General features: G+C 37.2%; 1 protein-coding gene across 3 annotated transcripts in view; it reads right to left on the bottom strand.

The window, feature by feature from the left end:
• Positions 1 to 10,194: 10,194 nt before the first annotated feature.
• TRAK2 (trafficking kinesin protein 2) overlaps positions 10,195 to 25,266 on the bottom strand; it is a 63,844-nt gene continuing 48,772 nt past the window's right edge. For 2 of the 3 annotated variants that reach the window (XM_045034271.1, XM_045034269.1), the window contains 7 exons: positions 24,357 to 24,436; positions 23,609 to 23,812; positions 21,392 to 21,690; positions 19,800 to 20,048; positions 17,804 to 17,909; positions 17,610 to 17,669; positions 10,195 to 14,193 (listed from right to left, as the gene is read on the bottom strand). In XM_045034271.1, the coding sequence (XP_044890206.1) occupies positions 13,515 to 14,193; positions 17,610 to 17,669; positions 17,804 to 17,909; positions 19,800 to 20,048; positions 21,392 to 21,690; positions 23,609 to 23,812; positions 24,357 to 24,436 (1,677 nt within the window). In that variant the 3' untranslated portion in view covers positions 10,195 to 13,514. The remainder of the gene's footprint in view (positions 14,194 to 17,609; positions 17,670 to 17,803; positions 17,910 to 19,799; positions 20,049 to 21,391; positions 21,691 to 23,608; positions 23,813 to 24,356; positions 24,437 to 25,266) is intronic. The other variant, XM_019838466.3, reaches the window with a different exon arrangement.

Consider the following 25,266-nt stretch of genomic DNA (forward strand, 5'->3'; position numbering starts at 1 on the left):
CATTTAAAATCTTTTTTTTAACATTTATTTATTTTTGAGACAGAGAGAGACAGAGCATGAATGGGGGAGGGGCAGAGAGAGAAGGAGACACAGAATCGGAAGCAGGCTCCAGGCTCTGAGCCATCAGCCCAGAGCCTGACGTGGGGCTCAAACTCACAGACCGCGAGATCGTGACCTGGCTGAAGTCGGACGCTTAACCGACTGGCCACCCAGGCGCCCCAAGATCTCATTTTAGGGTGCTAAGTTCCACTGACTCATTCAGCTTTTTCCAAGTGGCCCCTCACCAGGGAGCCACAGGAATTATATAAGCACCTGCAGTGCCACTCTCACATCTAGAAAGAGGGGCCACCGCCCTGAGCCCTGGGCTTTAGAAAGTTCTGCATATCACAGGTATACCCAAAAACCTGAGTTTATTAAAGAACACATAGGCACTTGATCTGCAGCTCAGCGCTGGAACAGCAGGACCCACAACCCAAACATCTGTTGTTCGCATCAGTAACATCATTCAGGATCCAGGGAAATGCTTCTCCATACCTCTTGTCCTTTCTCTTCAAAACAAAAGATGACTGTGTCAAAATGCTATTTGTCTTTCTTTGTCTGCCTTATTTCCCTTAGCATAATACCCTCTAGGTCCATCTATGTTGTCCTAAATTGTAGGATTTCATTCTTTTTTTTTTTTTAATGGCTAATATTTCATTGCATTCTTTACCCTTTCATCTATGGATGGACACTTGGGTTGCTTCCGTATCTTGGCAATTGTAAACAAAGCTGCAATAAGCATAGGATGCATATATATTTTCAAATTGGTGTTTTCATTTTCTTTGGGTAGGTACTCAGTAGAATTACTGGATCATATGGCATTTCTAATTTGTTGAGGAGCCTCTATACTGTTTTCCACAATGGTTGCACCAATTTATATTCCAACCCACAAGACATGAGGGTTCCCTTTACTCCACATCCTTGCCAACACTTACTTCTTTTTTATAACAGTCATTCTGACAGGTGTGAGGTGATATCTCATTGTGATTTTGACTTTCATTTCCCTAATGACCAGTGAGGCTGACAATCTTTTCAGAGAAAGGCAAATACTATATGATTTCACTTATCTGTGGAATCTAAAAAACAAAAGAAACATACAAAAACAGAAACAGATTCATAAATACAGAAAACAAGCTGGTGGTTGCCAGAGGGGTGGGGATGTGGAATGAGTGAAATAGAGGAAGGGGATTAAGAGGTACAAACTTCTAGATATAAAATAATCATGGAGATATAAAGTACAGTATAGGGCATATAGCCATTAATATTGTGATAACATTGTATGGTGACAGATGGTGACTACACTTCTGGTGAGCATTGTATAATGTATAGGATTGTCAGATCACTGTGCTGTATGCCTAAAACTAGTATAATACTGTATGTCAACTACACTTTGATAATAAAAAAATTTTTATTTTATTTATTTATTTTTTTTTAAATTTTTTTTTTCAACGTTTATTTATTTTTGGGACAGAGAGAGACAGAGCATGAATGGGGGAGGGGCAGAGAGAGAGGAAGACACAGAATCCGAAACAGGCTCCAGGCTCTGAGCCATCAGCCCAGAGCCCGACGCGGGGCTCGAACTCACGGACCGCGAGATCGTGACCTAGCTGAAGTCGGACGCTTAACCGACTGCGCCACCCAGGTGCCCCTAAAAATTTTTTTTAAATACTAGGAAAGTTTCTGGTTTGTGCTGTTGCTAAGGTCAGAGACAGACACTGCTTTGGAATTCAGGAGGGATGAGGGCAGTAGTAGTGAGGTGTGAGGAAAGGTAACTTGTAGAAAGTTCTCAGCAGGGATGCATAGATTCATGCATAATGAAATACTATTTTCCAGTGGTGCTGAGCACCCATTTTTCACTTCTTTTAATGTTTTAATTTATAATTCCACAGGTACTTATTTATTAAAGCAATACTTGGAAGACTTGCATGTTGTGACTGAAGAATATTTTACAATATGAAGTCTGATTACCTTAAAATTTATGTATATGTATGTATAGGCCTAGATATAACACAAAAAAGGTAGGGTGCTAATTCTTCACATTATTGTGTGGAATTGTGTGGATCTAGAGATTCCCTTGAAAGATGGTGAAATAGCTTTTTAAGTGGTAGCGAATTACCTAACATTATTTTGTAAAACTTCCTGGCCCTTTGTTGTAATGCTTAAATGTAATGTAAAAATCTTACTTTTAAACAACTTTGTGATTTTTCTAAGAAGGCAAGAAAAATAAATTTTATGGAATACTCTTTAAATTATTTGACTTTTGTATTTTTCTCTAATCTCACATTACATTTAGTGTGCTTTACTTACATTTTCTTAAAGAATAAAACTCTTCATGCCTGCCAGCAGCTGTATTTTGTCATATTTGCCAAAAATGCACAGCAACATTTGTTCCTTTGAAAATTCTATGGCATTTGGGGCCTTATTTTATAAAAACTAATGAAAAACAAAACTCACTACTAGCATAACTCCAACTTAATATAGTAAAAACAGAGATGGAAGTCAACAGAACACCCTCAATTGTTGCCCTCATCAGAAGGTTTTGGGACTTAAACGCATCTACTGCTCATCATTTGTGAAAGAAAACACAATTAAAGATACTGGGAGGGATGCCTGGGTGGCTTGGTTGGCTAAGCGACCAACTTTTGATGTCAGCTAAGGTCATGATCTCACGGTTCATGGGATCAAGCCCCATGTTAGGTTCTGTGCTGACAGCATGGACCCTGCTTGGGATTCTCTCTCTCTCCTCTCTCTCTCTGCCTCTCCCCTGCTTGATCTCTCTCTCTCTCAAAATAAATAAACTTAAATAAAAAAGATGCTGGGGATATCACTAAATTTCGTATCAAAGAAAAAGAAACAGAAAAAAATGTATCAAGGAATTAGAGATTCATACTTCATTTACTTATCATAAAATGCTCAGAATTCTAAATGGATATAAAATGCATTTTTCAAAAAAAAAAAAAAAACCCAACAATTAAATTGTGATAGAGAAAAGAGAACATTAAAGAACTTTTCTATCAGAGTCCAACCATTTTCAAATTTAGTTTTTTGGAAATAGCTTTTCTTTTTTCTCTTTTCTTTTTCTTTTAAAGTAGACTCCACACCCAGTGCAGGGCTTGAAGTCACAACCCTGAGATCAAGACCTGAGATTGAGTCAAATGGTCCATGGATGGAGCCACCCAGGTGCCCTTTTTCTTCTTCTTTCCTTCCTTCCTTTCCTTTTTCTTTTCTTTTCTTTTTTTTCTTTTCTTTTCCTTTTCTTTCTTTTGCTTTCTTCCTTCTTCCTTCCTTCCTTCCTTCCTTCCTTCCTTCCTTCCTTCCTTCCTTCCTTCCTTCCTTCCTTCCCTCCCTCCCTCCCTCCCTCCCTCCTTCCTTCCTTCCTTAAGAGATAGACGTTTATTGAATACACTGCAAAGGAGTGTTGGGCACGACATCAAAGGAGAGACTGTCTGCAGTGAGGCAGTGGTGAGGAGTCACAGTTATAGGGTGAAGTGAGGGAGTATGGGAACATACGGAATTTTCCTTTTTTTTGGTAATCTCAGGGACCAGTGCCTGGTAATTGATCAGTTAGGGCCTATGGCAATTTCAAGGTGGGATGCTTAATGAGACTCTTTGCATTCAGCTTGGTGATTGCTGTGAGCCCTTTTGCCTTGCTCAAGCTGTTCCTAAAAGGGCCTCTATATTCCTCCCTGATAGACTGACAATAACAAATCTTTGGCATTTGGGTGGTCTTACCTTTAGTGGCTTCTTTCTGCTAAATGAGGGGCCCCGAGATGTCTCTACCTATGGGTCAACATTGGTCAGTTGGGAATTTATATGTAGGAATTATGAAAGGCAGAGGCAGCTGAATCCAAGGTAGACAACATACATGAATTTCTGAGTAGAAAGGGTCATTTGTTGGCTTAAAGTTAAGGCAGTGAAGGAATCTTGGCACCAGGTGGAGAGACATCAGAAAAAACAATGAAATAAGATTATTATTATTATGAGAAAGGAAACCTGAATAAAAGGCCTTTGATAGTTGACCAGAATCTTCCTCCAGTCCAGGAGTTTAACCAATTAAAGAGACAGATTGATCTTTTAAAGTGCCACTTTGAGTATTCATGTCTTCTAGTAATCCTGTCACGTTAATGTGGTAATCTGGAGTAGCATAACATTCTGTTTTAATAAGGCAGAATAATAGAAATAATAGGATAATAGAATAAAGGAATAATAGATTCTTCCATGAGATGCAGTCAGGATATCAAGGGCCATTTGGTTTTGGAGGGCTACCTTTTGAATTTATTGGTGACGGCATGTTGGGCTTAGTTAAATGTGGCCACCGTATGTTTGGCTAAAGCCTCTTTTTGCAATTTTATATCAATAGAGGCAGCTCTTGGGACAAATAAGGCTAAGGGAGCCCTCTTTATTTGATGTCTAACCTTAACAATATCCCAATTATGAGGAATCACTGGCAAGTGGGAGAAAACCTGTCTGGGGGTATGGGCATCCCCAAGTACATCATCCAATCCAATCACAAGGAAAGTGGGGCCATCAATTATTTCCATAAGTCTATATTTAACCCCATGGAGTGGAGTCCATTCTGGCTCTTAAGGAGCAATTTTGTCATCCCAGACATACAGAATTTGTTAAGGTAATAGTTGGGTTAAACAATTCTTAGGGAGTCCATCCCATTTTCCAGTTGTTCAAATAACCATATGCCCATTGTTCTGTTATTATCCCCACAGAATAACAAGCATGAAGACTGTCTATACATGAGCTATTGTGACACTTTCTCTGAAGTTTATCTCAAGTTGTCTAGCTTAGGTAAACAACAAACATTTAAAGACAATCAGAACTAGAATTCAACATCTGCAGAAGTGTTATTAAAATATAATTTCTCTCTAAATTCACACTTATTTCTAGAAGTAGTCAAATCAAGACTAATTCATTTAAGAAACAAGTCCAATTTTAATGAACTTGGCCTAATTATTTACATAAGGTCAGCAAGAATAGAGATTGATCATATAGACCTTTTTAAAATTTGCTTTGCTGGAACTTTTCTATTTTTCTTTTTTTAAAAAATGTTTATTTATTTAGAGAGACAGAGAGCATACACGTCAGCAGGGTAAGGGTAGAGAGAGACAGAGAGAGAGAATCCCAAGCAGGCTCTGTGCTGTCAGCACAGAGCTGGATGTGGGGTTTCGATCTCATGAAACCATGAGATCAAGACCTGAGCTGGAATCAAGAGTTGGTTGCTTAACCAACTGAGCCACCCAAGTGCCCCTGCTGGAACTTTTCATAAGGAATCTTGAGATTGAACTTTTAATGCACTTTTTTGTTCACTATTTTTCAAAATTTATTTTTTAAATTTACATCCAACTTAGCATATAATGCAACAATTTCAGGAGTAGATTCCTTAATGTCCCTTACCCATTTAGCCTATCCCCCTCCCACAACCCCTCCAGTAACCCTCTGTTTGTTGTCCATATTTAAGAGTCTCTTGTTTTGTCTCCCTCCCTGTTTTTATATTATTTTTGCTTCCCTTTCCTTATGTTCATCTGTTCTGTGTCTTAAAGTCCTCATATGAGTTAAGTCATATATTTGTCATTCTCTGACTAATTTTGCTTAGCATAACACCCTCCAATTCCATCCGCGTAGTTGAAAATGGCAAGATTTCATTCTTTTTGATTGCCGAGTAATACTCCATCGTGTATATATATACGACTTCTTCTTTATCCATTCATCCATTGATGGACATTTGGGCTCTTTCCATATTTTGGCTATTGTTGATAGTGCTGCTATAAACATTGGGGTGCATGTGCCCCTTTGAAACAGCATACCTGTATCCCTTGGATAAATACCTAGTAGTGCAATTGCTGGGTCGTAGGGTAGTTCAAGTTTTAGTTTTTGAGGAACGTCCATACCGTTTTCCAGAGGGGCTGCACCAGCTTGCCTTCCCATCAACAATGCAAAAGGGATCCTCTTTCTCCTTATCCTCACCAACATCTGTTGTGGCCTGAGTTGTTAATGTTAGCCATTCTGACAGGTGTGAGGTAGTATCTCATTGTGGTTTTGATTTGTATTTCCCTGATGAGGAGTGACGTTGAGCATTTTTTCATGTGTCGGTTGGCCATCTGGATGTCTTCCTTGGAGAAGTGTCTATTCATGTCTTTTACCCATTCCTTCACTGGATTATTTTTTGGGGGGGGAGTGTTGAGTTTGATAAGTTCTTTATAGATTTTGGATACTCACCCTTTATCTGTTATGTTGTTTGCAAATATCTTCTCCCATTCTATTGGTTGCCTTTTAGTTTCACTGATTTGAACTTTTAATACACTCTTGAAGCCAGAAGCCAAGACAAATACTTGCCAGCCATCAGACATGTCTGCAATACCTGTAGATTTGGGCAAATTCCTCTTCTTGAGATCCCCAAAATATCCTGAGGCTCCTGCCTCTGCTGGGAAGTGATGTTCCTTACTTAGCTGATAAGGCTGCTGAGAACTCTGGAAGCAAGGTATCAGGCCAACATTCCCATGGGACTCTACTGGCTTCATAAAGTCAACCTTAATTCCTTATAGCAGTCTGGTTATATCTGAGTCTATGCATGTCTCTTGCAAATACGACATTCCAGTGAAAGCCTTGGTAATATAACCAGTGTTTCCAATGGTGTCTTGTTGCAAGGAGAATAGATTCTCATTGAACTTATGCAACTAATTATAATTGCCATGGAACAAAGAATACTCACCGAGAGTTTGTGAATTTCAGAGGGTTCAGGTAGGGAGAAGAGTTAAATGTTTCAATTTGTCCTTAAAGGACTACTTTATCACATTTCTGTAAGTCATAGATATTTTAAGAGAAAACTTTCTCAATCTGGAAGAGCAAACATTAGAGAACTAGCAATGCTTCAAACAAAAATCACAAAAACTATAATCTTCCATAATTCGTTCAGTCCCATGTTATTAATTCTAGTTATTTGGATGCAGCTTTTTTTGTTAGTTCTGGAAATTCTTACCCAGTTCAGCTTTACAATCTTAAAGATATCAAATACCTGTACTTGTCCCCTGCAAAAGTCCTTTTCATGAATTTCTTTACAGAAAAAACTCATTTCGCAAGAGCATCAGAACAATAACTATAAATGACAAAAAAAAAAAAAACCCTTAGAAATGGACATGGTTAAAGATCTGAGAGTTCATTATAATGCAACTGACACGGAAATCCAGTTATTTCTGTGGCACAGAACATTTCAATACTTCAAGTAATGACCTTATGACAGAACATATTAAAACTTTAGGGATTTTATGTAGTTTCTAAGACAGTTATAGCATTTACCCATACAATACAACCTAAGGCTTAACATCATTTATTTGACAGTGCTTCCCAAGTAACTTAGCATACCAAATAAACAAGCCTAATTAGTAAAAAACAAAAACAAAATAAACCCACTTCATTTACAACTTAAACCTATGGGAAGTTTATTAAAACCCTTAGAAAGTTTTAAAGCACATACCAAACAGAATTATAGATCATTAAAGAACTGATAAAGATACAACATAAAAACTTTGGTTTTCTGGGCAGCTAAAGAAAAGAAAAAAACAACTTTGTTTCATTTTCTTATCAAGAGCAGACCAACAATCTGAGGAAACTTTGTCTTCTAACAGAAAAGGAGAATTTTAATTGCCTACCAGTGTACTTTTAAAACCCATTCATTTCAACCTTAGTTTGTCCTGACCACACATAAAATTCTTTTCTAGAGCTTTGACTTCACAGATCCTCTACAACTTTTTTTGCATTCAGATTTTTGTCCTAAGTCTTTTCTCTCCAAACAAGTAGTCTCATTTTAGGACAAAATTACCTTCTTTTTCCCCTAAACAAAAACATGTTCTCATTCCTTATACCTTTCTTACATGTCTCCTACTTTCCTACACAGAGTTGCTTTCCTTATCATTTCCATCAGTCTTAATTACATACAGCAGAATTCTAACTCTTAGAACTTTAGTCTCCAGTGAAAACTAAATAGTAACCAGTTGTGAACTATTACACTAGAATTCTTTAGACTGGCAAATTTATAAATATATTTCATGATTTTTAGGAACATGCATTTTTCATAGTACAATCTTTTTTAAAAGTTTATTTTTATTTATTTTGAGAGAGAGAGCGAGCAAGCATGGGGGAGGAGTCAGAGAGACAGAAAGAGAGAGAGAGAGAGAGAGAGAGAGAGAGAGAGAGAGAGAGAATCCTAAGCAGGTTCCATGCCACCAGTGCAGAGCCCAATGTGGGGCTCAAACTCATGAACCTTGAGATCATGATCTGAGCTGAAGAGTTGGATGCTTAACCAACTGAGTCACTCAGGTGCCCCCATAGAACTTTCAGTAAGAAACAAAACATGTTTTCCAACAGACCCAAGTATCTTTAGTTTCTCTGTAAGAAGAAATCAAAAGCAGATAAACCTATATTTAATAACCATTGCTTTAGTATTCTACCTTATTTGGAAAAGACTTAGATATCCAATGAATTCAATTCAACCTATCATTTAACTTAGCATACCTCAAAGTATCAGGTTTGATAGCCTTCCACAGGGTCAGATGGCCATGAAACCAAGCAAGACACATTCTACAGTTATTGAAGAGATTGGGATTTGGGGACAATGCCATGAAGTCTTGAATACGTGGGACTTTTGGCCATTTGGAGGAGTTCCAGCAAAAGAGGTCAAGCTGGAAAATAGTATTATATGAAAGGATTCCATGAACGGGTCATACCTTTTGATCTGGGAGTTTTTATTAAGGCCAGGAAATATTACATTAAAAAAGATGAGACATTTTTCTCAGGATTTGGGTGTCAAATTTATTCCAGTTCTTAAGAATATAGCCCAAGGGTGAGTCCAAAGGGATAGAGGGGGGTTTGTCTCACAGTCAAAAAGACTGACTGTTGATTCCCAAAGGGGTGCTCCACCACAGGGAATGGAGCTCCAATTCGTGGTCACGATTTCAGTTAGGGCATCCCAATGACCTGAAAAAGGACTGGACCTTAAATGGGGCAACCAACTCTAATGGGGTGTTCCACCAAGGAGAGGGTTGCAGCAAGTGGCAACAGCAATCCCTGCTGGGGTGTCCCTGTAACAGAGAAAGCTGGACATGTGGTGGCCAGTTAGGGTCAGAAAAAAGGAGAGGGAAGGACTCACCATTCAGATGCACAGGAATATGTTTTGCTATAGATCAAGATGGCAGCTGGATCTGTGGGAACAAAAAAGGGAGGGGGGAATTCCAAAATAAGCAAGTTGGGAATAGAGACCTAAGAAGAGACAGAGTTGGGGGAGAAGAAAGGGGTCCATTGCCCTCACAGGCACTAGCAGTCTGACTTGTTCATCCTCACACCTTTAGACCATACCAGGGAGTTGCCCTGGCCAGAGATCTTCAGTTGTCTGAGGAGTACTAGGGCTAGATGACCAAAGGGCTAAAAAGAGAAAGGAGAGGGAGGGAAGGGTCCTTATGAAGGACAAGAGGGAAAATCCATCACTCTTTTGGGCAAGGACAGTCCAGTGGGCTCCCCGTGGGTCTTCTGATCCTCACTGAGGAGTAACCTCTGCCAGAGGTTGTCAGTTTCCCAAGGGGTACTAGAATTGGTCCACTGAGGAGGGAAAGTCCCAAGAAATTCCTAAGGAATCCAGTAAGAGTCCTGGGCCAGCAGAGGCTCACCAAATATGGGGTGCTACAATTGGGTGGGGCCAGTGGCATGGGCAGTGAAAGCATTCACCCAAGGCAGAACAAAAGAGAAAGAAGTTAACTGAATACACCACAAGGGAGCACAGGCAGGACAGCAAAGGAGAGACTGTCTGCTGGAAACAGTTTCTAAATAGCTAAGAGTATCAACAGTAAATTGTGGACTATAGGAAAAGAATTGCTTTGGTCTTTTTCAAATTAAAGATCTGCAATGATGTTTTGTTGCTGTTACTTTGCTAAGGAAACAATATGGCATATATAACACTCCCTTTATTCTTTTTAAACATATTTCAGAAAATATAATAAGACCTGTTTACTACATATGACTTATAATTGGTTTGTCTTGTATTGCTTTGGCAAACAGAGGTTGTCTTCTGTACCAAAACCAACATAATGGAAAGGAAAGCCTCAATTCAGGATAATCTGTGAAGAGCACTGGGACAAAAACACCAAAAGACAAAAATTTAAGAAGATATTCATGTTTATTATCTGATTTACATTTGACAAAGCAAAGGTAGGTGCACAAAGAGCTGTTTGACAAAGTCAAGCCCTAGATATCAAACAATAGAATTTCCCTGGCTGCCCCAGAGGGCACTTCCAACACCACTCCTGGGCAGCTGTGCTCCACAATGCAACCACTCAGCTGTAGACACTGTGGTGTTGCACTTGGGACTGCAGGCCTGTGGGATCTGACATCAAAGGCGTGGGCCATTAAACACTTGAGAGCTCCAGTTCCAGATGTCAAAAGTCAATATTAGTAACCAAGTATCAGAACGGTCAAAAAAAAAAAAAAAATAGCAAACTTTGAATGAATACTGTACAAAATACACCTTTTATAGAGAATAGGCTCTTGTTGTGAGCTGCCTCTTATTTCCTCCCTTTGCCAAAGTCTGTTCATTCATGTCAAATCAAGAACACAGAGTATAAAACTTAAAAAAAAACCAACAGCTACTTTAACGATGGTCATGAAGTTCTCCCTAAGACCAACGCCTAAGGCTACTACATAAGATTTGAGATCATCATAATTCAGGGAAACTTTTCATTCTGAGCCCATGAAGGTATCCCTCCTATAGAGAGCAGGATACTTAGAAATACCTGAGGTATAATCACTGAGAATCTTCCTAAAGGAGAAAAAAAAGATTGGAGTTTCTTATATTGGCATAAAAGTACATACACAGTTGATACAGAAAAACTAAAATGTGAACAGTACTCAAGTGTAACAGATAAAGTGAGGAGAAACTTACTATAAGGCTCCAGGTCTTCTTCCTATAATTTGCACACTTTTGTTAGAATAGAGATTCTCAGGCTGTACCAAAAATGATTTTAGATGGAATCTTTAAAAACAGTAAAACCCAATTTCACAACATTCATTTTTAGAGACAAGCATGCGCCAGTATACAAATCATTATGTTTCTGGTGAAACAGTAACATCAATCTAGTTTTCAAAAACTGAAACTTCAATTAGATGTGCTTATTTGGCTGTGAATATGCCCTCACCCTGCCTCCAAAATGATCATTTTAGCATCAGTTATTAAAAAAGTATACTAATTATACAGAACACTCCAAAATCTAGCTTAGTTTACAGCTATTTATATAGTATACATAAATCTGATAATTTCATAACTTTGTACTACTCTCTGGCTGTACATTTACCCATTTCCCGATGTTTCTTGGAAACTGGCAACAGCAAGATTATTTTCTTAGAGAATAAATAAAAAGCTTTAAGAATTTGCTAAAATAAGCACCCCAGAGTTATTTTATGAAGTAGAACTCAAATACTATTTTTTAGAAGTGAATTGGAATATTCTGGAAATTTAAACATCTTTAAACATGGAATTCTTCTGGTTAATGCCTACCACATTCAGGGACACTTATGTTCACTTATGGGAGACCTGCTAGAATCCTTTCTGAACATGTTAATGTAAGGTCTGCTGATGTCAGCATGACTAACAAAAGGGGAGAGAAGGCGGAAAGGGCACTTTCACTTTTTGTTTTTAAGAAATTTAGAAAAGTTTTATTAAGCTTCTAAAAAGCATGGTAAACTCACACATTCTTACCATGCACACATGTGGGTTTTTCTACCCTTTTGAACACACAGCTCTTTATGTAGGAGAGGCACCACAAGAGGAGAAAGTAAGGATCCTCTGCAGGCATGAGAATAGGTGTATGGATGGGAATCAGAGCAAGATTCTCATCAAGAATGCTTCACAAAACTGCCTTCCGGTTAAGTCAGAAGTAAGGAGCAAAACATTTGCAAATTAACCACCAAAAAGATCACTTAATATGCCTCCCATTTTTAATAACAAAATAATTAGCCTCCACCCTCATCTCTTCTCTATCATGCCTTTCACATAATGGTTTTTTTTTTTTTTTTTTTTCTGAACTGTACTGCCTAGAGAAAGCCACGTCATGATGAGGAATAGGCCTTGATTAGCGACAGTTTGTAAAACAGATCTGTTTCTTCCCAATTCACAGCTTGTGTCACACTGATGAATACTGAAACCGAATTCCCGAGTTTCACTTTGCCATTTCATAGAATCTGTACAAAAAAAAAAAAAAAAAAAGATTCCCAGAAAAAAAGCAAAAACTTTGACTTCCCCATTAAAAAGTTCATTCTCTAATTCTACAGATACCAAGAAAAAGACAATGTATTTTAATTTTACAATTAAAAAAAACCACAATCTCAAAGCAAGCACCTGGGTTTTACTTCAGCTTATAATAATTTAATATGCCTGAGAAATTTTGTGCAAATACATGTCATCTTTAATGAAAAATATGCATAGCACTTTGGAAAAAGTTTAGTTGCAACTAACTTTACTTACAAAAAAACGTACAGACATAAATACACAACATTCCCTAATTCCTATTGATTGCACTTCTGGTTTAACCCCTTCCAGTCTCCAAGGAAATTTGAAAGCCATGTAATTATGTTCATATTTCTTGGCCACTGTACTTATCTAAATAAAATATTTTGAAAACAAGTTTCCTTGGTTCCAACTTACCCATATTTTCCTTCTTAAAGGACATCATTATCCCCCAATTCATGTTGTTTTTTGGGAGGTGTTGTATAAAAATACAAATTTAAAAATGAATTTTTATTAATCACAAATACAAAAGGAATTTGGGTCGTTTGGGCTCCCAGTGGCTCAAAGGCTTGAAAACGGAAAGCAAAAAAGAGAGTCTCCACTATTCTGATTTTATGAAAAAGATAAAATTCCTTGCTTGCTAACGCTGTGTACATACCATTTGATGGATATGTAATTTATCCAGACATTAACAGGGTAAAACATAAAAGCATCTTCCTTGTCTCAGTAACAGACAGGGCTTACCTCAGCAACCCTGCAGTACAGCTTTTTATAGGCAATGGTCAAGGCTTCTCCCTTTTTCTTCCCATCTCCTAACCTGGGTTCTTCCTGCTTTTGTTTACTAGGAATAAATGTTCTAGCAAGTTTAGTATCTCTGGCATATTTCGGTATTACTGAATTTATTGTCTAGTCACTTTTTATTTTCAAGATAGGAACATTCAACTGAAGGAGTATATTAAACCTTTCTTCCTTTTCTGCCTCCAAACACTCATAACTCATTCATCTATACTTGCAATTTATTAGACCTCATTCATTAGGGGCTCATCTCAATTCTGTTTCCATTCTTCCACTTCCCCTTTCCACATTCACAATCCATCTGCAACATTCCTTATCTCTCAGTCAGACCAGACTACATGTATCAGTGCAAATCTATCCTTCATGTGCTAATTTGTTTAAGAGATCAGTTAATTGCTGAACTTCAGTCTTCCTTCAGGACATCCATTTTTGGCGAGGATGTGCATACAGGCGTGCCAAAGCTACCCATCATGACTGGAAGACTCTGATTCCTCCTCAGTCCACTCAATAAATTGCTACCTGAATTTAAATAAATAGCAGAGTCTGGTCTTTGAAGACCAATTTCTGCCTCTTGGCTTCTTCCATTTTCCTGTGCATTAGGGGTTTTGATTACTCTGGCTATCCCCAGTCTCTTCAGCCTGTCCACTAAGTTCATCTTCAACTGGCCAACATCAGGAGGGTTCCGGGAAGGTCTCAAACCATACATCTCCTGGAGGAATGTTTCAGCTGGTCGGGAGGCCAAAAAATTTTCAGAGAGATGCACTCGAGGCTCAAAGGGTAAAGGAGAAGGGCAGGGTGAGTGAGATGGTGAATTTGGTGGTGTGGAAGGAATAGCCAGGGATTTGGGGACAGGCTGGAAGACGGCGTTCTCTGAAATTGGGCTGTGATACACTTTAGCAGAAATGCCTCGTTCCTGTAGAAGTTTGGCCAAGCTCATGGTGCTGCTGAATGTTATAGTAGAATCTCGTCTGTTGGTAATAGATTCACCAATGCTGAGTCTATAGGACATAGCAGGAGAATTCACCGCTGTGTTTGATGAACTGCTACCAGTACTTCCACAGGATAATGAAGGGAACCCAGAACTTTGAAAAGAAAAAAAGAAAGAAAGAAAGAAAGAAAGAAAGAAAGAAAGAAAGAAAGAAAGAAAGAAAGAAAGAAAGAAGGAAAAGAGAGGTTTAAAAATAAAAGTAATTTCTAAACAGCATTTAAATAATCACATTAGTTATCCACAGTAAATATAGAGGCACAGGCAATGTATCAATAACTAAACTCTGTGGAAAGATCTGAAGAGTAAGACTTTTGATGTTACTTCAATGACTGGTTAATTATTTGTAATTTGTAACAATGAAACATATTTCTTTTCATAGGTTATGAAAAAGTTTACTGTACTCTATTCTTAAATTTTAATTCAAAATATATATTTTTGGGAATATGACTAAATTTTATGATAGAAATAAAAGAAATTAGGGGCACCTGGGTGGCTCAGTCAGTTAAGTGTCTGACTTGGCTCAGGTCATGATCTCACAGTTCGTGGGTCTGAGCCCTGCGTCAGGCTCTGTGCTGACAGCTCAGAGCCTGGAGCCTGCTTCGGATTCTGTGTCACCCTCTCTCTCTGCTCCTCCCCTACTCACTTTCTCTCTCTCTCTCTCTCTTTCTCTCTCTCTCTCTCTCTCTCAAATAAATAAACATTTAAAAAAAGTTTAAAAAAAGAAATAAAAGAAATTAAAATATTAGTCATTCATTGGTTGATGAACATTTGGGCTCTTTCCATAATTTGCCCATTGTTGAAAGCACTGTTATAAACATTGGGGTACATGTGCCCTTATGAATCAGCACTCCTGTATCCTTTGGATAAATTCCTAGTTGTGCTATTGCTGGGTCGTAGGGTGATTCTATTTTTAATTTTTTGAGGAACCTCCACACTATTTTCCAGAGTGGCTGCACCATTTTGCATTCCCACCAGCAGTGCAAGAGGGTTGCTGTTTCTCCACATCCTCACCAGCATCTGTTGTTTCCTGAGTTGTTAATTTTAGCCACTCTAACCAATGTGAGGTGGTATCTCAATGTGGTTTTGATTTGTATTTCCCTGATGAGCATCTTTTCATGTGTATGTTAGCTAATTGACAATAAATGATATTTAAAAAATAAATAAGTAGACAATAAATTATATTTAAAAAATATTTCATAGAATTCACCTGTGAAGCTGAAAACAAAATAAATAAAATTGAAAGCAAAAAAATTTTAAAATATTAAAGGAAGTAAATTTCAGAAAATTTTACTACTATATCCATTCTATAAAGTGAAAGACACCAGAGACAACAATCCATAAGTAACTAATTCTCCAACCTTTTAGAAAATACAATCTTTTATATTAAACCTAAGACGCTCTTCTAAAGAGAAATTTATTTCCTTTTAATCTTTCAATTTTATATTACTAAGAACTAATAAAAGTTGAAATGATTAAACTTCCATTTTTGGGGCGCCTGGGTGGCTTAGTCGGTTAAGCGTCTGACTTAAGCTCAAGTCATGATCTCACGGTTCATGAGTTCTAGCCCGTGTTGGGCTTTGTGCTAACAGCTTGGAGCCTGGGGCCTGCTTCAGATTCTGTGTCCCCCTCCCTCTCTGCCCTTCCCCTGCTCATGCTCTGGCTCTCTCTCTCAAAAATAAATAAACATTAAAAAAATATTTTTTTAAATGTCCATTTTCAAGAATGTTAATTCCAGACAAAAGTAGTATAAGGATACCCATGGAACAAATGTTTCTTAACCTTGACTTAGAACATATGTTTCTTGGAAAATAAAAATAATTAAAAGCTTTAACAACTATTAGAAACTTTCTTATTTTATGTTTTGTTAGAAAGGAAGAAAAAAACTAAGAAATCATGTACTCGAGGAAATGGTGATAGAATGGAGAAGCGACTTCTGTAGACAATTTTCCTCCCTTAAGCAAATGTTATCAGTATTTAATAGACAAACTTTCACTTAACATAAAATACTCAGTATATCAAGGTAACAAAATTCTAATGATTATGAACAAAATTATTAAAATTCATAATTTATTAATGAACTTTCTAAAGTACCAACTAGTATAAAAGAAATAACTAAAAACATATTTGGCTTCTTGACTAAACAAGTCCAACTAAGAATCTCTAATACGATGCCATCTACAGACTATTCCTAGTTTCCCACCTCCCTGTCCCTACTTTACTGTAGAACTGCCAGTCCTTTCCCAAACTGTACACTTCATATGATGGTATCAACTTGTATTGAGAGTCTTCCCAGGAACCAATTCTATAAACTTGTTATCTTGTTGACTATAAGAACAAAGTAGAAAAATTGCACATATGCCTGTTCATTACAGACTTATACTGAGATCTTTATTGGATGAAAGCCAAATGCTTTGCGAAATAATTGATTTGCTCTTACATACCTTGTAAATCATAATCTTATTTCCCTCTACAATGGCAGCTAGAAAGTTAAGACTCAGATACATGGTTCACACTAGCAAGTATATAAGACTTTATGTTACAACTTGTATACTAATTTTATTCTATCCATTTTATATCCTTACCTTTGATTCCTCTTTGCTTCATTTTTCTCCTCTACTTCTAGTTAACATTATCCCTGCAATGTTCTCTATACCTTTGAAAAGTACCTTCAATTCTTTTGGGAATTGGTGGGCCAGAAATAGCAGCAATATGGCTGAATAAGATCCCTCAATTATGTGTCAGAATATTCATGTTCTAGCCTGTGTAGTAAATAATTTGGCCTTGCCCAAAGGGTTCTGGCCTTTGCCCTCAAGCTTCTGGAAAGTAATCTATGCCATGTCTGATAGAAGTGTCTTTGCTCAGGATGAAAGCTGGCCACACTAGATCTTGGGGTGAGCCTGGCCACACCCAATAGTTTTAGGGAGGGGACTAGCCATGCCAGAGAGAACAACCATGTGGTTTAAGGTGGAGACTTTAGGTCACTGGATCTGGAAGTGAGCTCAATGGGTAATCAATCAATGGGTAATCAATCAATCAACCAATAGACTATGCACTAAAAAATTTGGAGACTGAGGCTTGGGTAAGCTTCCCTAGTTGGCAATATTCTGCACGTACTATCACACATCGATGCTAGGAAAGTAATAAATCCTAAGGACAAGGGAAACTTTTCATGTGGAACCCTCCCAGACTCTGACCTATTATATCTCTTCTTTTGGCTAATTTTAACCTATATCCATTCCCAGTAATAAATAGCAGCCATGGGCATCATGTTTTCAGAAAGTTCTGTGAGTCCTTCTAGCAAATTATGAAACCCGAGAATGGTTCTGGGAACCCTGTGAACTTGCAAGTGGTGTCAGAAGTGAGGGGAGTCTTGTGCTGAGGACTAGTCCCTCGAATCTTAGAGCTTGGCTTACTCTGGGCTGCAGTTGGGTCATTTGCTACCTCTCTGACTTGGACCAGTTACCTAGACTTTCTCTGTCTCAGTTTTTCACTTACACAATACATACTCACTTGCCCTGCCACTTTGAAGAGTTATAATGATCAAAGGAGAAGATACAATGTGAAAATATCCTAAAGACAAATGATCATAGAACATTAATTAAAAATCTGAGATTTACATGAAAGTAATTTTAAAGGTAAATTCATGAAAACAAAGTTTTCAAAAGGAAAGAAATTTTAGGCCTCAAATTGCCCAGACCCCTTACCTGGGGGTAACCTGAGTGATATCAGAAGGATGCAATATCCTACAGGTAGTGAAGGTGAATGTCGAGTTTGTGCATGACAGACACTTTCCTGGGTTTGAAGTTGCAACTGAAGTAGAGATTTTTGTGGAATCAAAAAAAATTGAAAGACTAGGTTAATAATGTAAGACGTTCATCACTATTAATAATATAGCATTAATCAAGGGTATTTTGTACAAAAACCACTAAATTTGGAAATGAAATATACATAAATATTGTATTAGTATCACCTGGCTAGTACATAGTTGAATCCTTCAATACTTTAAAACTGTAATTTAAAGGGATTAAAAATAGCTTGGAAATAAGAAAAAAACACATTTTGAAAAAGTACATTAACTCCCCGTCCCCAACATCCCAAACAAGATCTAGTCAGTTCAATCTTTCTAGTCAAACTACTCCAGCAGTTCTCAAAGTGTGGTTTGCAGATCCTTATGGGAATCCACAGGTCAAAACTACTTTCACAGCAACCCTAAGATGCTATTTGCCTTTTTGACTGGGTTGGCATTTGCATGGTTGGTACAAAAGCAATGGTGAGCAAATCTGCTGACACCTTAGCACAAATCAAGGCAATGGCACCAAGCTATGTGAATATTTTTCACTGTTGTTCACCCACCATAGCAAAAAAAAAAAAAAAAAAAAAAAAAAAAAAGCAGCCAGATTCACACAAGAACGTCTTTGATGAAGCAGTAAAAACTACTTATTAAATCTTGACCCTTGTATCTTAAATTCTGTGTGATTAAATGGGAAGTTAGTATTAAGCACTCTGCTGCATACCAAGATACAATGGTCATCTAGAGGAAAAAGCACATGGGCAATTGAGTTGAAATTTTCTCATGGAACACCATTTTTAACTGAAAGAACAACTAACAAACTAGTTATTCAGACTTGGCTATGTGGCAGAAATTTTCTTGGAAATGAAGGTAGTGAGCCTGTCTCTTCAATAAATAAAAATAGCTTATAGGATTTGCTGTCACTTGCACTTTCAAGTGAAAATTCAAGTTTTGCAGAACTTATATCCATCCCTGGGAGCTTTAAAGCTTCATAATAGTAAAAGACTTATCTGATGACATAGGTGGTGATAGTAATGTAATTTTAATATATTATATAATGAAATATGTTAACATTTAGAGATGTGCATAACTCAGAGAACCAATATTTTCCAAATGACTAGTGCATGAAGTTATAAAATCATGCATGGGTAAAAGATGCATTCAAAGTGTAGGATAGACCAACAGACTTTAATGTAACAAAGTATGATAGGTTTTTGATTCCATATTGCTACAAAGAAACTGCTACGTATCAAGTTTTGGTGTAATATCAAAAAAATATTCACAAATACCTGAAGGGGTTATTAAAATACTCTTTCCTTTCATACCTACACCTCTGTGTGAGCCTGCATTTTCTTTATATTCTTCAAGCAAAGCAACATACTATAATAGACTGAATGTAGAAGCTGTATGAAAATCCAGATATTTTCTTTCAAGCCATAAATTAGAGGCTTACAACATTGTAAAACAATACCTTCTCACTATGTAAAGGAAACAGCTATTTTTCATAAAACATATTATTTGTGTTAGCATGTAATTATTATTTTTAAATGAGTTAATAAATATTTTTATAATTTCTCAGTTTTGATTTCTAACATGGTAAATATCAGTAGATACAATTCACAAAGACAAACTCTCTGGAATTCTCAATTTTTTTTTAAGGATGTAAAGAGATCCTGAGCTCAAAAAGTTTATGAACCACTGACCGAATTGATCTTTCTCTCTGCCCAATCTACTTATGCAGGCTGGTTAAGAAGTAGAATGAGAAGGGCCACTATTGCTATAGATTTTTATTTTCTTATGTTAAAGACTGAGTACATTCCAGTTAGATTTAAATCAAGATAGTTACGCGACCATACTGTTAAGTCAGAATGCAAAATTATTGGACTACATTCACCAAGCACTATTCTTACCTGTAACTGGACCACTAGCTGAAGTAATGGGTGGAAGGAAGATTCCTGTTACTGGCTTGGATATTGAAGGGTTCTGTTCCACTTGAAAAGTGATACCTTCCTCTTCATCCTCTTCTAAATCTGAGAGGTGATAGATGGCATCCTTGGGCAATTGGGTAAAGCCTTTAGTGATGACACCTGGTCGTGGGTCAAGAATGGTTCCTAAATTTGGTTGAGCAAGCTGCTGCCAGTGGTGCAAAGTTTGTGATCCTGAACGTGCAAGGCCAACAAACAAACAAACAAACAAACAAACAAAACAACAAGGCATGTTTTAAATTTCCCAACAAGTATTCAATCTTGACACAGAGGCTAAAATTATAATGTGTGAAATATTAAGGCTAACAATAAAACTACTTATTCGGTCTTAATGTTTTGGTAAAATTTGTATGAAGTTCTCTGTGGAAGACTGACAAGATGCTAAAGGTATGAACAATAATCTTTCAATTTCAAAAGTTAACTTTAAAAAGGACACCTAAAGCAGGGGTGAAAAAGTCAAGGCAGCACCCTTGATAGGAACTAGGATGCTGAGGTAGTGATGAGAAAGAAGATATGCACCTCAGAGGTGGGGCTATATTTTCCCAGGTGAACAAAAATCAATACTTTCTTGGTTTGAAACTACGCTTATGAACTTTGAAGTCAAAAGCCAGGCTCCTACATTAAAAGACACCTGAATTTCAGTGTTTTATTTTTTGTATTCTTCCCCATCCTGCTCATGACTCTCCTTTCCCCAGGCTCTTCAGGCAGAGTAGGAAAGTGAAGGAGATGCTAAAAGGAAGATATATCCCTATGGTTCTTATCTATGAACTCTGGCAAATGACCATCCCAAGCACCTGCACGAGATGCAATGTCTAATTATGTCACTGCAGACATTTCATCCTAAGGGGGCAACTCTGACAAATACCTGAACTGATCATTAATGAATAAAACTAACTTATAGAACCTTTGAGTTTGAGGGTTCCTTATAGATTACCAACTCAAAATTTTGTCTAATGCAGACTCTTTTATGATAATAACAGAATCATTTGAAGGTAATCAATATTCCATAAAACAAATTTATTTTGAATTCAAATTCTATCTTAGGAGAGAACAAAAACTGAAAAGAAATTAGCAAAAACTGGAAAAACAAAACCATGCAACCCAGACACACACATCTCTAAGTAAATGACACTTCCTGGGTAAGGAACTCTTTTTTTGAATAGAAAGGTAAAGTATTACACCTATATTATTTTCATTTATTTATTATATCCCATTTGTTTTACCATGAAAACTGCCGTCAATGATATTTCTTAGCTAAGGACAAAAGAAAAGACTGCTCTTTCTCCATCACATTTATATTAAAAAAATACTGATGAATGATGATGGGAGAATGCAGATCTCTGCACACACTTTTTCCACAAAGTACTATAATACACTGTCACACAAATGAGGTTTAGGGATAATAAAAGTATCTCTTGTACATAGTCTTCTTATAATTACAATACAAGGTTTAATTCCAGGAAAAGGAAAGGCTAATAACCAACAGGGCTTACAAATGGCCCTTATTGATTTATTACCTTCAAGGGGCTTGACAATTTGTAATTTCTCAGGCATAAAACCTCGAAGGCAACTGGCACTGCTGAGGTCTGTGATCTCTGACTGGTCGGTGCACAGAGAGGCAAGGCTCTCTGTGGGGGTGCCACAGCCACTAACCCCTTCTTTCTGGTCAGCCAGAACCTGGATCTTCCGTTCCCATTCTTCAGCAAAGAACTGCTTCTCACTTAAGTAGTTCTGTCGCCGCAGACTAAGGCGATGCAGTGCTGTAGCCAAATCACTATCTTCAGAGGGTCCTGGTTGACCCAGCTTCTGAATGTTCCTGTGGGAAAATCATTCACTGACTTGATCTGTGAGGGTAAGGTTGAGAAGCACAACCTAGACTTCTCTTTTCTACAATAGTGAATGCTTAAGAAACTGATTAAATTCAAAGCATTTTTTTCCTAGATATCAAAGTGTTTTTCTTAGGTGTCAATAATACAGAAATAATAACAATAAACCAAAATCACTAATACTACATGTCATTTTTTATGGATCATTTCAAGCAACTTCAGATAAATAAAAACATACTGGTTATTATGTGGTGTTTACTAATTTTTCTATTTCACTTAAAAATTTTTTTGGAGTACAATTAACATACAATGTTACAGTAGTTTCAGGTGTATAATATATTGATTTGAGAACTATAAACATTACTCAATGCTCACTATGATAAGTATAGTCACTTAACTTATGAAACTACGGATATGACTATATAAATTGAGTTCAGGTAGCCAGAAAAATAAACATTATCACATTGCATTGAATCTATAAAACCATTGATTGCAAGAGGTACCATTATTTTATGTACTACTAAGAAAGAAAAAATGCAACCCATTAAACTATGACATGCCATTAACTGCAAAACAAACAATTTCAAAATATAAAATGTGAAAAAACTTGCTTTAGGCCATGTAATCCTCCACGAATATTGTAGAACATTTAAAAAAACCCCCAAGATTTGTAAATACTATATTTTCATAGTTCTGTAAACACATTTGTTCCTTTTCCATATTTTTGAAATCGGAGGTATCTAACAATTGATATCAAAAGAAAGAGTAGCAAGCCAAACTGTAGTTGCTCCTGGCTACTCTATGTGAATTCACAGAGATCTGACTGTTGATCTCTTCCTAAGGTAACTATGATCAACGACACAGTATTGACACACAAAGCTACTATAGGTACAAACTGAAATACAATAGAAAACCCAGGATGAGAAATCTTTCTTTCTTTCTTTCTTTTGAAACACAAATATTTTTATTTTTGAACCAAAGTGTATCCATGGACCAAATCTGTAGTTTACAGAAATGTGACCCTACAACAGTGTGATGTGACCAATACCTTCATGTGGAGTGACCCTGGGCAACCTACATAGTGAGTTGAGCCTCACTTCCCTCAACTGTAAATTAAAAAGGTATAGTACCTACACTACAGGGTTGTTGACAGTATTAAATAAGATTTAGCTCCTAGTCCACAATGAGGATTCAATAATGGTAAAAACACCACCACTACCACCACCACCACCACTACTACTGATAGCAGCTAATACTTGTTGGGTATTTGGTATGTCCTAGGATAGATTTCTGCATTAGGAAGATTTCTCTCAGGTACAAAATACCTATCTTTCGAAAGCCTTCAGGTGACTTTCCAGTAGTGCTGTTTAATTTCTAGTTATTTATAATTCAATAAGATGAATTAATGAAAGCTGGAAAAAGTCTAAGTTTAAACAAATAGGAAGTTAAGAGCAACCTACTTTTCCTCAATAGGTATTCAAGTTTATTGTTTATCCTAAAGGCACCAAAGCAGTTGAGATTATGAGCATGGGTTATGAGAAAGTGTCACTGATGCTATGCATAAACTGCCAATGACCAAACAGATTCAAAAAAATCTGACTTAGAACATGAAGATTTAGATTCAAACTTTGCCACACTGAAGAAGAAAGTAGTAAAGAATTTTACACTTCAATGCAACTTCTGTTTTGAATATACTTAATTAAATGTAGCCTTTTTACTCCAAAAACTTTTATGAAGTCAATGATCTGTCTTACAAATAATGCTATTGGGCATCATTACTGAATGAAAACTGACAGTTCCAGAAATTCCTTGGAATAGCACAGAACAATGCTGGAATATAAGTATGGGCATCTGGTATGTCAATGCCATAAGAAATACACGATAACTGCCATGATCTATATTTCTTACTCTGAAACCTCTTCTGAGTTGCCCCCCTGGTTCAGGAGGGTTTTGTCCTCTGTTTGTTGCAAACCAGACTCAAAAGGTTTTGCTGTCATGATGACACTTGAACGGTTGGACCCTGGAATGGGCAGCAGAGCTGGGAATGGGATAGAGCGGCCCCGTGTGTCATTGGCAACCTTGACAGTATCAAATACCCGTTTCTGTTGGGCTCTGTCAAAAAAGAAGTAGTATTCATTATTGCCACTGTCTACCACTGGAGTGCTTTAGAAAAGAGACACGCGTGTACAATTCATTGAAAATAAAACTACCCCGACTAGCCTCTAAATTTTAAGAGAAATTATTGGAAAATAAGCTTCAGACCAAGAGAACACTCTCACAAATGTGAGCACTATTGAGCCTTGGGGCTCAATTGGTTAAATGTCTGACTCTTCATTTCAGCTCAGGTCATGATCTCATGGTTCGTGAGATTGATCCCCACATTGGACTCTGCACTGGCAGTACAAAGCCTGCTTGGGATTCTCTCTCCCTCTCTCTCTCTCTCTCTCTCTGCCTCTCCCCTGCTTGCCTGCCCTCTCTCTAATAAATAAACATTTAAAAAATATGTAAAAAACCCCCAAATGTCAGCACTATGAGAAAAAAACTGAATACTAAGCAGATTTACAACTGAATTCTCAAAATACCTATCACTTTGGATTGTGGCTTCTTTTTAATTCCATCCCAGTGCCGGGGTAACAATACATGTGATTGTACTTACTTTTGTTTGAAGAGAGAAGATTCCTCATCCAAACTCAACTTTTTACGCATGGTCCCCTCAATCTCAGCTGCCAGGGATTCCTAAGAAGAAGAGTGTGAGATTCCTATACTGATTATGTAAGAAGACGGTTAGGAGAAATGGGTTATCCTTACATGAATTAACAGAGTCTCCAGGGTCCAATACTTTTGGTGTTACAATAAAAGAAAACACAAGAAAATAGGCACAGGCCAAAATGCAAAGAAAAAAAAAAAGAGGCATTTTGGAAATGTAACTTTTAAACAAGAACCAACTTCTTTTTCATGATATCTTTTTACAGGCGAGCAGTGGGAAAAACCAATATGATAAACAGAATATATTACCTACGTAGACACAAAAAACCAAAAGATCCGAACGGCTATAAACCAAGATGCCAATAATTCTCTGGAAGTCAGGATTTGACAGTATTTCACAATTTCTTTTTGCTTCTCTGTAATCTCTAACTTTTCTATAATAAACATGTATGGCTTTTATAATGTAGAAAAATCATTAAAGGAAAAATAAGCAAGTTTTCCTTTTCCCTGGTCAGAGATGAGGATTCAACTGGCATGAGTGCCATGCTCGGTGAGGCTGGGCTGACAATGGCTAGAATTGGAGATACTGGTGTGAACTCATGTTTTTAAATACATGTAGACAGATGAACATAAATATGGATTGGAACATAGATATGGATGTGTTTCAGTGGGTGTATGCATGAACATACATATATTTTCTAGCTCTATCTGCTGAGAGGGACTAGAAGTAATGATACTCTAGTGGCAATGGACACACAGGACCCAGATCTTGAATTCTAAATATCATTCCTCATTAAAACTAACCAGACCTCCTTGGAGAAATGGTTGACTCCAGGACTGGGACAGGAAAAGGGCAAGAT

Source organism: Felis catus, chromosome C1 (genome assembly GCF_018350175.1).
Source record: "Felis catus isolate Fca126 chromosome C1, F.catus_Fca126_mat1.0, whole genome shotgun sequence".
Lineage (NCBI taxonomy): Eukaryota > Metazoa > Chordata > Mammalia > Carnivora > Felidae > Felis > Felis catus.